The following is a 15,757-nucleotide window of genomic DNA, read 5'->3' as shown; positions in this document are numbered from 1 at the left end:
GCTTCAAGTAGATATAAGGAAAGAAATTCATTTGCTGAGGCTAGAGAAAAGGATATGGCAGTAACTGAGAAGTAAAGGAAGAGCCTAGGCAATTTGTTCATGTAGATGGCTAGAAAAAGTTTTAGCTTAGATTATGCAAAAAGAACGTGCAAGATGCAGATGTATTCTGCCATAGAAATCTGAACAGAGCTTGAGTTAAAAAGGAAAATAATACGATCAACAGTGATGGAGAGTAATTAGATGAAGATATGAGGATTATTTTTTTTTTAGACAGACTAAGCATAAGTAGGTGATCTGACACCCAGGATTTCAGTGCTTGTTCCCAAGTGCAAATCAACAGGTCTAAAAAAATTGCACATTTACAGTAATAATAGAAAGTACAGTATTTCCCATTATAATAGAAATCATTTCAGATATCGAGAATAAGTAAAATGGATTGTAATGCAAATAAAACTTTAGCTGGAGTGACTACAACCTGAGTGACCTGTAAAGGTATGATTTCTGATTTTTTCTTGTATTGATTGTATTTTTCAGAACGGTATCTTCTGAAAAAGTATAATGAAGTCATTAGATTTTTTTTTTTGTTACTCTTTTTGCAGATTATGTCTCTGCAAGTTCTTAGCTGATGGATTTGGGTGAGTGCCTGTATAATTAATGTATATCTTACCTTTTTATGCGTTCTCTTTTGTTCCAGTTAGCACCTTCTTCAGAAGCAGACAACACTGCTGTTTAAGTGTTTAGTCACTCTCTGTGCCAGAGTCTTTCTCCATTGGTTTGTCCCTGCATCCTTCCCATTCCATCTTAATTGCTGATGCCAGTGGCAACATCCACGCAGTAAGAATACAGCTTACATTGCCCTATTATTACTAGCCATTGAGTTTGTATGTGCCACTCGGTTTGTAGGTGCTAATAACTCTTCCCTAGAGAGCAGCATTGTAAAGAAATAAATGTCTAGCCTATTAGAAGTAATGTAGAAATTAACTACCATGAGTTTATGGTCACTCTTGCAGATAGCTGCATTCGAATACAGCGTAGAAGTAGATTATCTCAGCCACAACAGCTGAGATTTGAGTTTTAAAATATAGATTGTTCTCAAAGTATAAATGAATAGAAGATAAAAGTATCCCAATCTCAGCTACTCAGTTTCTAGTACAGAAAATGAGTTCTTTTAAGGAGAGGGTGTCATTTGTTAGTGCAGAATATTGCAAGCTTTGGACTTGGCGTTCGCATCAGATTTTTGTTCTGTTTTTAAGCAGGGTTCTGTTGTTAACAAGCTGCAGATGGCTTTGTGGATTGTTAGGACAAGCGGCAACCTGGCTAGCTGAATTACTTTTCTCTGGGTGTACTAAGCGGGCATTTGAATTAGACTTCTAGAACTGATACAAGCGTGTCATCTCCACTGTGTAATGAAAACATCATTATCCTCTTCAGTCAGCATCTGTGTCAAGACTTCTTTATTTGGTTAGGAGATAGATGCCTAGACTGGAGAATGGGAATGTCCTTGTCACGTTCAAAGCAGTAACTTTCCTTCATTTTTGCCTTATTTGTGTATAAGCTTTGGATGTAATAGGATAAACTAAAAGGTTTCCTTTAGAGACCTCTGAAAGTAGAGCATTTTAAAAGCAGGTAGGTGGCTCCACCCTACTTTTTTCATGAAACATTTTACCCATTCAAGCAGACTTTTAAAAACAGCTTGTTTTGATAGCAGCCTGTTCTCCTGTGGGCCTTCAGCCTTTGCTTCCTGGCAGCACCTTTGGTGCGAAAAGAGAGTGATCAATTGGGAGACTATCAGTGCCAGCATGCATAGAGTGATAAGTTAACACACCACTGGGAATTTCTAGGGCCCACCAAGATACTTCACTTCTAATGTGCTAACAAGCTCATTTTTCTACCTCTTGCCTCTTCAGTTATTTTTTTTTCTCAGAAGAGCTTAGAAGTTGAGTGCATCAGGCATAATGAAAAGCTCTGTAGGAGGGAGAAGCAATAACCCCATTTTTCCCTTTTCAGCCAAATAGAAAATTAGTTTCTGGTAATACACAAAGGCCAGTATTTTTTGTGCAAGGGGCACTGCTGTGAATCAAAGGACTCCATTAACTGCAGAAAATTCAGCAGCTGTGAATCTCCCCCAATGAAAAAAGTGCTTTTCAACAAGTTGTGAGATATGTAGTATTATTTAGACTTCAACCATCAGTTTCATCCTCTACCACTTATACATAGCCTCTTAAAAACTGTGCTATATTACTCTTCTCTCTTAAGGCTCAATACTGTGTTTATCCCCCAACCTAAGAACCATTACAATGGGAGATTTTTATATTTTCTCTTGTCCCAGTGCTTCTATTATAGCTTCTCCAGACTGAGACTTCTGCTGAGGTTCAGCTGTCTCGGGATATAGAAAGAATTTGGAACACAGATTTTGGAGGGAAAATTGTTTCCCAGTTTCACTGTGTAACCAAGCTCAGGGCTAAGGAAGTAACAGTGAAGATTAGTTGATTCACTAGAAGTTGCTTTCAGATAATATGTTCTCTGTACGTTTTTTCATATTTAGATATACTGCAAAATCTACTGTAAATATTGTACAGAAAACAACTGCAAAAAGGTTTCATAGGAAAAGTTCTGTAATTGTTGAAGTACGGTTTTAAAAGCTAAGATGAAGGGTATTTTTTCCAGCTGTAATTTAGGGCTGAGAATTTTATTGCTGATCAAAACTGAAAGTAGTATTGTTATTTGTCTATTATGTTAGCACTTGTTATTACAAATGATAAGCACTTTTAATGCAGTTTTTATGTTTGGATTGCTAAAAAAATATGTGCAAGATTAATATTATCCTTGTTTCACAGATGGCGAGACTGAGTCAGAAAGGTAGTTTCCTCACTGCCCTTGTGCTCCCCTAGAAGACCTGAAATCAGCACCCAGAACCTTTGAGAAACTGATTCTGGGTGCATTCCTCCACAGCATGCTGATTTGTTTGGGGCTTTTTTTTTTTCAGAACTATGTAAGGAGAAAATTATCTCACTATCTACAAATAAAATATGGGGGGGGGGGGGAATTTAAGCATAAATGCCAGTAAAAATTTCTATAAGATAACTGGGGAAGGTCTCCCTCATTCAATGTATTGTGTCCAGCTGGAGGACTTTGAAAGTTGTGAGAGAAAAGGTTAACTGATTTCTCAGTTCAGGAACTATACAACATGAAGTCAGCATGGTAGTTTTTCTTGATAATTGTATGTTGCTGCCTGCTGGTCTACATTTTGACAGCCATTTCCATAGTTGCTTTCATGAACAGCAGAAATATTCTCTCTTTTTCTTACTCTCTCTGTGCTAACAGCACAATCAGGCCTGCTGGAACAAGAAGCCTGGAGAGGGTTCTTCAAAAGCAACAACACTTCAAGATACCAGTCTCTTGTCAATAATATCAGAGAGGGAGAACGCAGGGAATAGGAGGAAGTACAGTATTTTTCTCTCAGTGCCCTGCCGACACCCTGTTAGCCAGTATTTAAGGGTCCTGCAGATTCTTTACAAATATTCTTGCTTGTTTTAGCAGCATAATTGATGAGGTGTTTTTCACAATACTCAAATTTCACTATGTGATGGTCTTAACCGTGTGTGTGTGTGTGTGTGTGTGTTTAGGGATTATGGAAGCAGTTTGTTACAAAAACATGCAAAATCATTTATTTTGGTAATACTAACACCATTTTTCGTGCTATACCTCTTTAAAATTGTAACATTTTTATATTTAATTGTGACCAGAGTACAGACAAATCAGTTACTTAAAAGAGAATTTAAGTTGCTGTTGTTTGCAAAAAAAAATTCAGAAAGTTTTGCATCACACATGAAAAAAAGGTAGTTGAACCATAAGGTTTACATGAATCGTGTTTATCTTACAGTTAATATTACTTCAGTGCATCAGATAACATCATAGTTATGTGAAGAATTAAAAATAAGTATGTACAATCACTGAAATATGTGATATGTACTTAAACAAGAATTTGGGTTGCTACGCTGATACTTAGCATTTACAGTACATGATAGAAATTGGTCCTTAATTCTTGGCTAAACCAGTTATGAGGAGAGAGCACGATACCTGCAAACAATTGTTCAACATCATCTAGAGCCTACAACTTTTGAGGATTTTGCTGCTCAAGTTTTCTGTCCAGCACCTTACCACCATCTGCCCTCAGAGACAGGTAAGAAGTACAGTAAAGAACTGGTTTTGTACAGTCTTATTTGAAATGCAGTATCCTTACTTATAAATACTAAAAATTCAGACCTGTGCACATCATTAAGAGTTACCATTAATCTGGACAACTATGTGTACATATTTGAGATCCCGGGTGCAAAGTTGCTTTTCAGTCTTTATTCTGTTGCCTGGCATCATGAGCCAGTGCCTGGCATTAAGATTGGGCTAGCTTCTTTAATATAGCAACCAAGCCCTGTATTTTTACAGCAAATTTTGTTGTGTTACCTTGTAGAAAGTCTCAGTGGAAGTGTTGATACTCCCTTCATTCGGGTAGATATATTCTTTAAGTAACCTTCCCCGTAAGAAAGTTTTAAGGCTCACTACATTTTTAGAATGTAAAGTTTTACACTGGAAATCTGAGAGCCTCACAATCATCAATTTTGTTTCCAGGTTGTTAACTGTAAAGTTGGTTTTAAGGTCATTTTGCTTTCCAGTAAAATACCTGTTTTATAAGAGGATACTGCATTTTCAGTTACTAATGAGAAAATTGGTAAAAGAAAATTAGTAACTCAAGGCCTTCCTGTTCTGAAATTTCTTGAACTCCTTATGATTATTTCATTATTTTATTTCCCCTCTTTTTAGATCATTAAATATCAGTTCTGTTTATCTGAAGGTAAGACAAAGTGTCCAAAAAACCCCTTTGTTCCTCTTACTTTTACTAGAGCACTAAGCTTGTAACCAAATTGTATGCAAACTTTCCTTGTTGCCCTTGTTCACACTAAAAAGAATTTCACACTGACTGAGAAATGACCACTATATTTTCTTAAAGCTTTAGTCTTTTACTAACCTCAGGTCTGCATGAAGCACTAACACTGGTTCTGGGATTAAGGTAACTAATGATAGAGACAGTTGTTGAATGAGTAACACTTTATTGTGTTGACCTTTGTTTCTCAGCATGAACAAGTAGTACTGGATGGCAGTGGTGTGTTTTGTACCCTGTACTGTCTTTCATTTATGTTGTAAGACATTCTGCAGTGATAACATAGGAGAGAAGGAGAAGAAGAATGTGTAACACTTGAAATTCCTTGTTCAGAAAAACCTTTATTTAATGACAAATCAAAATGCTTCTGTGGAAGAGCTGTAAATCTAAATAAATTCTGTAAGAATAAATTAATTTGGCAAGTTGTTATCTCAAAATTTGTTTCTCAATTGCAAAAATATGCAGAACTAAATTCTAAAGTTATAGAAGGGTTGTGATAGGACTACAGAAAGAATGAGAGATGTTAAAACATTGAAGCTCCTTCGCTTGATAGTGTAAACCATAAGTTGAAATGAGGTGCAGTTTCAAAGTGTAATAAGTGGTATAGTTATGGCAGTGCAAATAGACAAGACCAAAGGGAAACTAAATTAAAAGTAATCTAAAACTAATTGAATAATATAAAAAAATAGTACCATAATATGAAAACATTTGAATAGGGAAAATCTGTAAATAGAAACATTAAAAACAATAACCAGGGATAACAGTCCTTGACACATTTCCTACCTAATGCACTCAGTAAGTATTCAACACCAGACACTTTTGTATGACTAGTATATATTCTATATTCTAGTGCACTTGTATCAGTTCTGCCTATTCACTTTTGGAAGTCTCATTCTGGGCTAAATCATTCTGCCCTCTTCATCTGGTTCATTGTTTTGGGGTGAAGCAAAGCTGCTTTTATGTACTAGTTTGGTGCATTGGAGAACACTGCTCTACAGCGACAATTCTTGTATTCCTTTAAAAATTGTCCTAGTGATGCTTGGTATTCTCTAATGTGATCTGGAAAAATATTATGGTTTTTAGAAACTTGATTTTAGACTTAACCTCTCTATCAAATGTAATAATTTTCTGCAGGAATCTCATTAATAGGAGCTTGTGATGTATTTCACATCTGCGTATATATGCACGTGTGTTTATGTACCACGAAACGTGATGTCCTGTCCTGAGGGCCACACTCTTCTGGACCTTGTGCTGTGCAGTGGAACTGACCAACACTTCAGTGTCAGGAGCATCCAGGAGCTTCCTAGGATGGGTGTGCAGCACAGTGTGACCTGGTATCAGAGCCAAATAACCTGTTCCCAGACCTGCCTGGATCTGAGCTTTCATTTCAGCCCAGGGATGCTGGGGATACTCGGGTAGTCCTCCTTGCAGCCTGGGCGCTGACTCCTGTTTGATCCAGGGCTTCTGGGGCTCTGGTACTCAGCTCCAGCACCGAGCACCTGACATGGCACCACACCATCTGCCTCCGGTCTGACTCTGGAGGGCACAAATTCTAAAGCTTGGGGAAGGTATAAATTAACATTGCCAGTCATCTGCCAAAAAGGCTACCCCAGGGCTTGACGTTATCCTGGAAACTGCTGGTTCCTAGTTGTAGCGAAGGCAGACCTGTGAGTGAGGTGGCTACAGATGACCCAGAACTTTGATTGACTGTGATCCCAGGAAAGAGTCCAAAAGATGTGCTATTAAAAAAACAGATACCCCTAACTTTCCAGGGTCCCTACAACAGGCAGATTTCTTGATAGACAAGTGAAGAGCTCTACATTGTGACAGGATTCTGTGTAGGAGTGGCACTGAAGTCCTGCCTGGGAATCCACACACATTTATCACTCTCAGGATGACTCAAACAAAACCTTGCAGGCTCCCTGCCAGACGTTTCCATGTCATCTGAAAATTTCTGGTCAGCTTCTAAAAGTACATCACAGTTATTTTTTTAAATTAAAAAAATATAATTTGTCTATTTTTTTAATGAAGAATAACTGACCAGAAGAGACTAGAAAAGATTTCCACATTTTTTATATTATAGACTTGATTCTTTAATTGGATTGTGATCCACAAGATTACAATTACTGAATATGTTTAGTTTTTATAAAATGTTCTGTACAGTTTCTTCTAAGAAAGATCCATGGAAACTGTGAAGCTACTACAGCCCGTCACCAAATGTTGTAATTTTGTTGTTGTTGTGATCCTGTTGGCCGGTTTCAGCATGCCAGTTTTTTCATTTGAGCTATGATAATCAGAGCAAATAGAGAACATGCCATTTGGTAACTCTTTCCTCAGACTGACCAATTTTATCAAAGTCTCAGCCCTCAGCAAAAGCAGTTTCCTTCCTTAGAGTGGTTGCTCTTCAATGCAGTGTGATTGTGGCTGCTGCTGTTCTATCTAGATACTTAGTTTCCCCTGTCAAAATATCTGACAAGTCCACCTTCCCATGTTTAGGAACCTGACTAGTGTAGTGGATGTGTACATTTAAAAAATTTGAGATTTACTTGCACTTAATCACGGAATATAATTCAGTTGCCTCTGTATTTTTTACTTTGTGATGACTCTGTTAAATAGAGTAATTTCTGCTATACGGCTATTGAGTAAACCAGATCTCTGTGACACCAGAATAGGTTAAGGGAACTGTCAATGGTAAGCTCAATTATATTGAAGGGCTTATTGACCCCATGATGCTAAGATTCTGAGATTTAAAATGTACTGAAGTCTTGGGATGGTTTTTTCTCTATCTTCTTTTCCCCTCTTTTCCTACTAAAAAATAGTAACTTAGTACAGTAAATCTTATAAAGAAGCCTCTCTACATTAGTCAGTATTCTCCTTGTGTTAAAAGCATCGGACTTCTTGATCCCAACAATCATTCCTGTATTTTCAAGCCTGTGTTCAGAACAATTCTGCTGCCCCACTCCCAAAGCAAGTGGGGATGCCAGCTGACAGGCAGGGAGGCAGGGAATGTAAAGTTAATAGTACTTTAGCCTTGTACAAGAGAAACTCCAATTTGTCAGCCCACATCTCTAGTGGCTGGCAACCCTCCCCACAGCAGGGGGGTTGAAACTGGATGATCTTTAAGGTCCTTTTCAACCCAGGACATGCTATGATTCTGTGATCTTATCTCTTCTGTGGCTTGTTTGCTGGGTAACTTTGAACGGAGAATCTTTTTGGCCCTGTATTACCCCTTCACAGATGAGAATGATAGTGCTTTTCGCACTGCAGAAGGGTCTAAGCAACACGTGGTGATGGTTGAAGTTTGTGACTGGAAGTGAAGTTGAAATACAGAAATGTATTATGTCTGGCTGGCTGGGCTGGGAAGTTTCTCATTATCCTTTTTCCAGTCCAAACTTATTAATATTCTTTTTCATTCTGAATCAGAGTAAGACCACAAAGCTTACTGAGATTTTCCAAAAATTTCATATTGAAACAACTGAAGCTGAAACTTTGTGCATTTCTGAACTGTTGTCCTAAAGTCAAACAGTTGGATCCTCAGCACTCTGAGGCAGTAAATTTAGTGTGGGCAGCTAGCAACCCAAACAGATCAACTCTCTACATTTAATGAAATGGGTCCACTGAAAAAAATAGAGTAGGATTGTCCAGTTGAAAAGTATCCAGTGCATACACACAAGGGGACAAAATTAAATTTTCATCCTGACATTTCCTAGTTTTTGAATATTTGACCTTATGAATTTGTCTTGTGACAACATTTTCCTTGTGTAATTTCCTTCCATTTTTGTTTTAAGGCATAGGGCAAAAGATAAATTCTGTAATAGCAATTAACAGCCACTTGATGCATAAACAAATCTGTAACCTCTAGATCCACCACCAGCTCCTGCAGACTGAGATAGGGCAGTAATCGGTAGTAATGTTAAGCTGTCTAACCTCTGCTTGAATCTCCACCAGTAGAAAGATTGGGAATTTTGTCAGTGGGTTTCATGCATATTAGTTGACAGAGAGGAATAGGTTTGCCTAGCACTCACGTTTCCAGCCAGGGTCATAAACTTAATCCTTTTTGCTGTGTTTTTCTCATGGCTGACTCCTAGTTCTCTCCTACCCAGTTCCAGTCTCCCTGGTCTTTAGACCGTCTCTTCCTCACCTCCTCACCTTGCTTTGCAGATGCTTTTGCAGTCTTTCTCCCTACATCCACTTCTTGCTTCCTTTCCTCATTTCACAAAATTAGTGAGAGACTTAATTCCTTGATTCTGGCAAGGCTCTGCTGAGCATGATGGGCAACTTGGACAGATTCAGACTGAAGTTTGTAAGAGTGGTAAACAGCACAAGCTGTAGAACAATAATTGCCCTTTTCCCTGGGGGTCAGCTGGGGGGAGCTGAAGTATCTTAAAAGGCCATCAAAATTTACCAGCGTGCACAAATGGTATTTTCCTCTGTGGTCGTTCTCAGAAATGGCACTCGGGAAAATGTTAATCCAGACAACAAGGTGTGATAAAGCTAGATGTACTGAGAGTAGTCTTAACTTGCAGTGTATCAGGCTTCTCCTCAGTGAATTTTTCACCTCTTTGAAAGTAAGAACGGACAAGCGAGATGAGTCATGCCAACATGTGTGTTAGGATCCCTCCAAATTCCTTCACCTCACCTTGCTTCTAATTCAGTCTGTGTGCAGTTAGATGTGTCCATTTGACATTTAAATAGTTAATTTCTGAGTCAAGTAACCAACATACTATTCTTAGAAGATCCTAAAATTGTGAAATGGAGTGTGAAAGCATCGCATTTCAACTTTGTTGGTCCACCTCCTTGTTCAGAAGCAATTGAAACAGCTTTATGGTATGGCCCCAAAATATCATAGCTCATCAGGCTATGATATTTGTCACTTTTCAAACCTAAGAGATTAAAAATATGGATCACTTCCTGACATTTTTCAGCCTCTTAAAAATCCTAACACATCTATTTTGTTTATGTTACGGAACTTTCTGGTTCTAGGTCAATTGTCAATAAAGCCTTCTTATTTAACCCTATTTTTATATTTTGGATAACTAAATATTTCACTGCATAGAGAGATAAAGATAATGACATTTTACACTGAAGATTTTAAAGCTGTGAAGGGGAAACAAAACCTGCAAAGTTTCTATACACCACATTTAATATCCACATGTGTGTATGTGCGTATGTATGTATATATAGATATATATATGCTTATCTAAAATCCAAAGAAATTGAGTTACTAATCAGTCTGTTGATTGCAGTCAGACTTCAAATATATTTTAAGTGCCATTATTCTTCACTCTTCTGGTGTGATATGTTCAGATGTGAAAATCACTTTACATGGCTTCTGTTCTTCAGTAGTTCTAAGTCAATTTCTTAAAAAAGATGTGAATCTGTGATTCTGTCTGCAGGAATTAGGAAAAAAAAAAAAAAAGATATGACCGGAATAATACCTTAATGGAAATAATGGGGGGGTTTAAAGGATTTTTTTTTTCTCCAGACCATGGCAAAATTTCACACTAGGGTTTGACCCTTCAGTGCACACTAACTAGCTTAAATACTGTTTTGTCTTCTTTACATTATTTCAGGAGTCATGTTGAGACTGGCTATAATTTTAACATACTTAATACTGTGGAACAGATGGGGAGCAGAAGCCATATATCGAGTTGCCATTTGTTTTTCCTTCTCAACTGTGTGTGTGTGAATATTTAACTGTTTTCCCAGACTTTAAGCAAGCATTTCAGACAATGTTTAGGATGTATCTCAGTTGCTATGAATAAGGCTGCTGGATCTGGATAATGTTATAGAATTCTTTTCTTTCTCTCTCTCTTCCTTTTTTTTTTCTTGTAATGCTTAGTTGGTAAGTATGACACCGGATTTCAAAGCTGTTGCTTCATTGCACATAACTAACTCATCACTCTCTTTAACCTGTAGCATGAGCAGCAATTGCATAATGAAATTCGAAATTCCGTTTTCTGTGCTCATCTGTTAATACCCTTCAATCTCTGCGGTTCGTGTCTCATGTCTCACACCTGTTATCTTTTATCTTTTCTCCTCCCCCTTCCTCACTTCTTTCCACTCCTCCTTCCTCATCACCTCTTCATTCTCAACAAAGAAAGAAATGCTGTGATATTTCTTCTCCTTCCAAAACCTCCACTAGAAAGCATTGGCCACATCAAGGTAAAGGGCAAAGGCTTGAAACGGAAGGTCTTTCACGCTAGCTGTGAATGGTATGCTGTGCAAAACAACAACCGTTATTTTCTATTCTCTAACTTCCACCATTTGAAATGCTTTAATTCCTTGTAAAATTAGAACAAGATAGAATTTCAGAAAATGAGAGTGCATGTTTCCCTGCCTGCCTTTTTCTGTAAGGCACAGTGAGTCAGGCATTATCGTGCTTTCCCAGATTGTTTGGCAATGAAGTACCTAGTTCATGAACAGAATTACTGTCACCAGCTGGGGAACAAATAACAGCCCTTGTGTCAGTTTGAAAAAGATAGAAAGTACCGTGCTGTCTCTCTGGAGCAGGCAGGTGATGGACCAGGTGAGGAGGATGCCAGGTCACTAAATCACAGAGGTTTATGACAATATGTTTGAAATATACTCAGAGACTTCTTATGTGATTACATAATTTTATTTTAAAGGAGACTTTTAAAATAAATCATGATCAGTTTTGAGTGGTTTTTTGCACACCTTATATATGAAATATATACTGAGGGAGAGAGATCTTCACTTATTATTGCATGATTATCATAAAGAATTACCAGTAATAGCATGATGTGGAAGAAATAGCAAGTGATACTCTGGCTCACTGAAGTCAGCAGGGGTTTCCCCTTTGGCTTCTGCAGGACTAAGCTTCTGTCTGTAATTTTATACAGGTCAGAAGTGACCAGTGGCAGCTGAGATAATTGAGTTCAATCAGGCTGTCCGTCTCTGTAAATGGATAATTAAAATGCAGTTTAGTTTTGTGGGTGTGAGTTCATAGTGTTAATTTTCTGTGCATGGGAAGGAGACTGTAATTTTAATTTTGCATTTTCTCCTTTTCCTTTTGTATTTTTATGGAAGAAGATTTGGAGATGCTGTTTGTAAGGGAAGAGCCTTATCCTCTTTCAGGGAGGATTCGGGGCCCATGGGAGCATAGCTCCAGGCGTGGGGCTAATGAATGACATACCGTTATCTCAAATTCATCTTGTTCCTTTTACAAAGAAACATTAACGTATAGTGCATCCAGTTAGTATGATCTGTTCAAGCTTCTGCCTTGTGGGCCCTGTAGGAGTTTGCTGTTTGAAGCACTGACTAAAGTTGGGATGGGAGAAGATGTTTTGCTCTCCCAGTTGGCCCCCGATTCACACCACCTCTTCAGCTGCATTCCTAGGGCTCCCTTCATGCGCAATGAGCTGTTAACAACCTTCATGTTCTCATTAAAGACTGGATTGTTCTGGGTTGTGGTTTCCCCATCACTGCAAGGGAAGTGGAGGTGCTTGTTCTCCCGGTTAGCAGAACATCGCCCACTTCAGTGCTGCCTCAGCTGCCGAGAGCGAGGGGGTTCTGCAGTCCCGTAGCTCAGTGGTTTCTGGCATTGTCTTTTCTCTTGGGGTGGATTTGTGGCAGTTGCTAGCTCAACGCGCAGTGCCATCGCCCACAGCCGGTAAAGGGCTAGGAGATGCTGTGCGAGTGACGGCAGCACTGAAATTCCTCTCTGCCCCTTGTGAATAGACTCTCCCGTGCTGCGGGTGCAGACGGGTGGCACTGACCCGCCTGGTTCTTGCTGTCCTCTGCAGGCTTCTGCCCAGAGACTCAGCCGGGAGAAACTCCAGCAGCAGCAACAGCACAGGTGGATGGAACCGACTTAGCCTCTCCAATGTCTCCTCGGACTAGCAAGAGCCGCATGTCCATGAAACTGCGCCGCTCCTCTGGCTCGGCCAACAAGTCCTGAGTGGCGAGATGCCTGCAGCTTTCTAGTGAACAGCCATCAGCCACCCTGCCCGCAGCGACTCACCGCCTTCTGCTAAAGGATAATGTCTAATGTGTGTGTGCCCCTTCCCTGCATACCCCTCTTCTGTATGTTTATTTTAAACAGTGACACTGGAATTTTACTTTAATATTTTAGCTTTTGGGTTTTTTTATCAAACTCCAGGCTGCCTTTTTCCTTTTTTTTTTTTTTTTTTTTTTTTTTTTTCTTTTTTTTCTTCAGTGCAGTTTGTCCTCTGCACCTTTTACCTTCCTGGATGATTACAGTATGTTAACAGTAGTCATTTTTAACTCTGGTTGATCTTGAGTCATATATGGAATTGGAGACTGCAGTTTGATTACACTATATTTATTGTGCCCCACTGCAATTTTCTCTGTAACAAAGAAAGAAATATGTACAACTTCAAAATGAATGTACAATTTTAAATTGAAGTTGCATTTGTAAAGTCTTTGTCAGATGTCACAATGTTAATGCACAGGATGTGTACAGATTATTTATGTTAAGAATAAAATAGTTCAACAGCCTTTCAAGCATTAGAGAGTCCAAATGAAATAACTTGTTCATAGCACCAACTCCTTCTTCACAAAGCAACATATAATTTCGTAACTGTGCAGGTGATGCCATAATCTATGCCAGAAAAAAAAAAAAAATCACTGTGCTGAAATTCTACTTATGCTTGGCTTCCAAATATTTTTATAATGTTTGCTTTTTCAAGTGATATCAATCATAAATGCCATCGAGTTTCATGGGTTTTAGCCTTTATCACCAGGCTGCTGGTTATAGATGTATATTCTTGTTTCTTACATTTAAAAAAAAAAAAAAAAAAGAAAAAAAAAACCACACTTTCCAGATAGAAATACATTGCTCTGATGATGTGTACTAGGGAAGAAAAGGGAACATGCTCCAGGAGCCTGGCCTGAAATGCTGACGATTCCAACCCTGTGAGCGCAGATTAGTGCACGCATTCCACCTACCCAGAGGTATTTTCCTACAGAAGATGAAATGCTCACATTTTGAGTCTTGCAAACAACGAAATGCTGTTAACAAAATGTAGCATGACATCGGTACTAACTGCATGTGTAAATATATCATATGGGCAACAATAAAAAGATAAATTATGTATTGTCACTCATGTAGTATCTACAAATTTGTAATGGTTGAAGAGAATACATGCTATTTAATAATACAATAAAATTATTCTTACCACCTTTTGTATATTAGTCATTCACCTCAGTGGTGAGGTTCTTACTCCAATTTATAGAAGAGTAGCATACTATGGGTGGAGCAGTTAAGTGCTATACACAGCTTAGTTTTCATTTGTATTAAAAAGTACGCAGGAGTCCTTAGGAGCTCTTTCCCAACCCATAACAAGAACGCCTTACTGAAAACTTTTCCCCAGATCTAGTAAATACAATATATGCGGCTCCACGGGTAATGCAAAGCACAGGACGTTCTCTCTTGCATGCTGGTTCTTTGGGTGCAACTCATTCAGTTGCATAATTGGACAGTTTTACCTGCGTCTCTGTTACCAACAAATGACAGAAAAATGCACAAGTTAAAATAACATGCTTTATTTCTGGCATAAGAGAAGAGTGATCTGTGAGTTCAGCCTCCTTCATCAGGCAGTAAATCCTGGTGCCTTTACCTTATGTTGTATTAATTAATTTGTCCAGGTTCTGGAACTAAAACAATAAAGTCCATGAAGCCCATTGAAAATAAAGCATTTATCGCTTGCTTTCAGCCTTTGGGCATGACACGTGAATCTTCTGTTGTGTGTAACAAAATATAAAACTTCAGAAATTGCTTTAGAGGATGCTAACCAAAAGATTGAAATATTTTGCATGCTCATTTCAGAGAGAGTGTTAGAACAAAGGCTATGTCTGGGATCAATTCAGTTCTTCAGAAATCACCAGTTGACCCACTTTGCCCTGCTGAATTCAAGGAAGGCACAAGCTTTGTTTTAAATCCTTTATTGAAATTGCTTGTCCTTATTTTTAGCTTCATCTGCTATCACATTTGGAAACAAGCACTCCTGTGGAAAAAATAAATAAATAAATAAATACTGGCTGAAATGTCAGTAGCTGGTAAATTTGACAGTTTTTCAAAGCATTTGGCCAGACCACCGTTAAAGCCAGAGAATACACACTGTGGGTTGCTTTGCTAAAGGTAGGTCTCGTTAGGGAGAAGGAAAGTAGCCTGTCGTCTGCGCTGTAGCAACATATCAAAAGACAGTTTCATGTTCTAATTTCAGCTGTTCACAGGACTCGGAGGAGCTCACATTAGCAGCGCAGCTCACAGGGGAGAAGGGTCAAAGGCTGCCCAGGAAGGCTGGGTGTGGACAGGGACCTTCTACCTGCCTCCGATGCCCGGCCTGGCGACACCCAACTGCACTTCTTGCTATTGTCCGTGCCGTGCTAACAAGTCACTAACGGAGCGAGTTTTGAAATGGGCAGCAGCCGGAGATGCGCGTTTTGCCCACCGTACGGTCGCTAGAGTACAGATACACAGAGTAAGCGGGAGAGGCGTCCTTAGCTACAGAAGATCAACACCTTGTATTTTAATAAGCGGACAGCACGATTAATTTTCCATACGTTTTGCTAGCTATTATATGACTTGACATTGACTTAATATGAACATTTGCCTTCTCAACTATTTTAGCACAGAATACAGCAAACAGAACACCTCACAATAACTTGAATGTTGAAGCTCAGGGGCTAAGGCTATTAAAACAAGGTCACTAGATCAGGCTCCTTTTCTCACGAAAAATAATTCCTCTCTTTATATATCGTATATACAGCTGTACTTCTATCCTGGGACCGAGAGCAGCTACGGAAGAGGTACTTTCAGCGGCCCGACACCCGCCC

At 38.9% G+C, this 15,757-nt stretch overlaps 1 protein-coding gene across 1 annotated transcript in view; it reads left to right on the top strand.

Moving 5' to 3' along the window:
* Positions 1-14,099, top strand: part of RALGAPA1 (Ral GTPase activating protein, alpha subunit 1 (catalytic)) — a gene marked incomplete at its 5' end in the record, with an annotated part of 111,191 nt that extends 97,092 nt beyond the window's left edge. The window contains 3 exons of the mRNA XM_010079756.1: positions 4,059-4,183; positions 4,819-4,849; positions 12,703-14,099. Of these exons, the coding sequence (XP_010078058.1) occupies positions 4,059-4,183; positions 4,819-4,826 (133 nt within the window). The remainder of the gene's footprint in view (positions 1-4,058; positions 4,184-4,818; positions 4,850-12,702) is intronic.
* Positions 14,100-15,757: the final 1,658 nt, after the last annotated feature.

Source organism: Pterocles gutturalis, unplaced genomic scaffold (genome assembly GCF_000699245.1).
Source record: "Pterocles gutturalis isolate BGI_N339 unplaced genomic scaffold, ASM69924v1 scaffold10696, whole genome shotgun sequence".
NCBI lineage: Eukaryota > Metazoa > Chordata > Aves > Pterocliformes > Pteroclidae > Pterocles > Pterocles gutturalis.
Note: the sequence above shows the minus strand (reverse complement) of the source record. Positions and strands in the feature narration are given on the sequence as shown.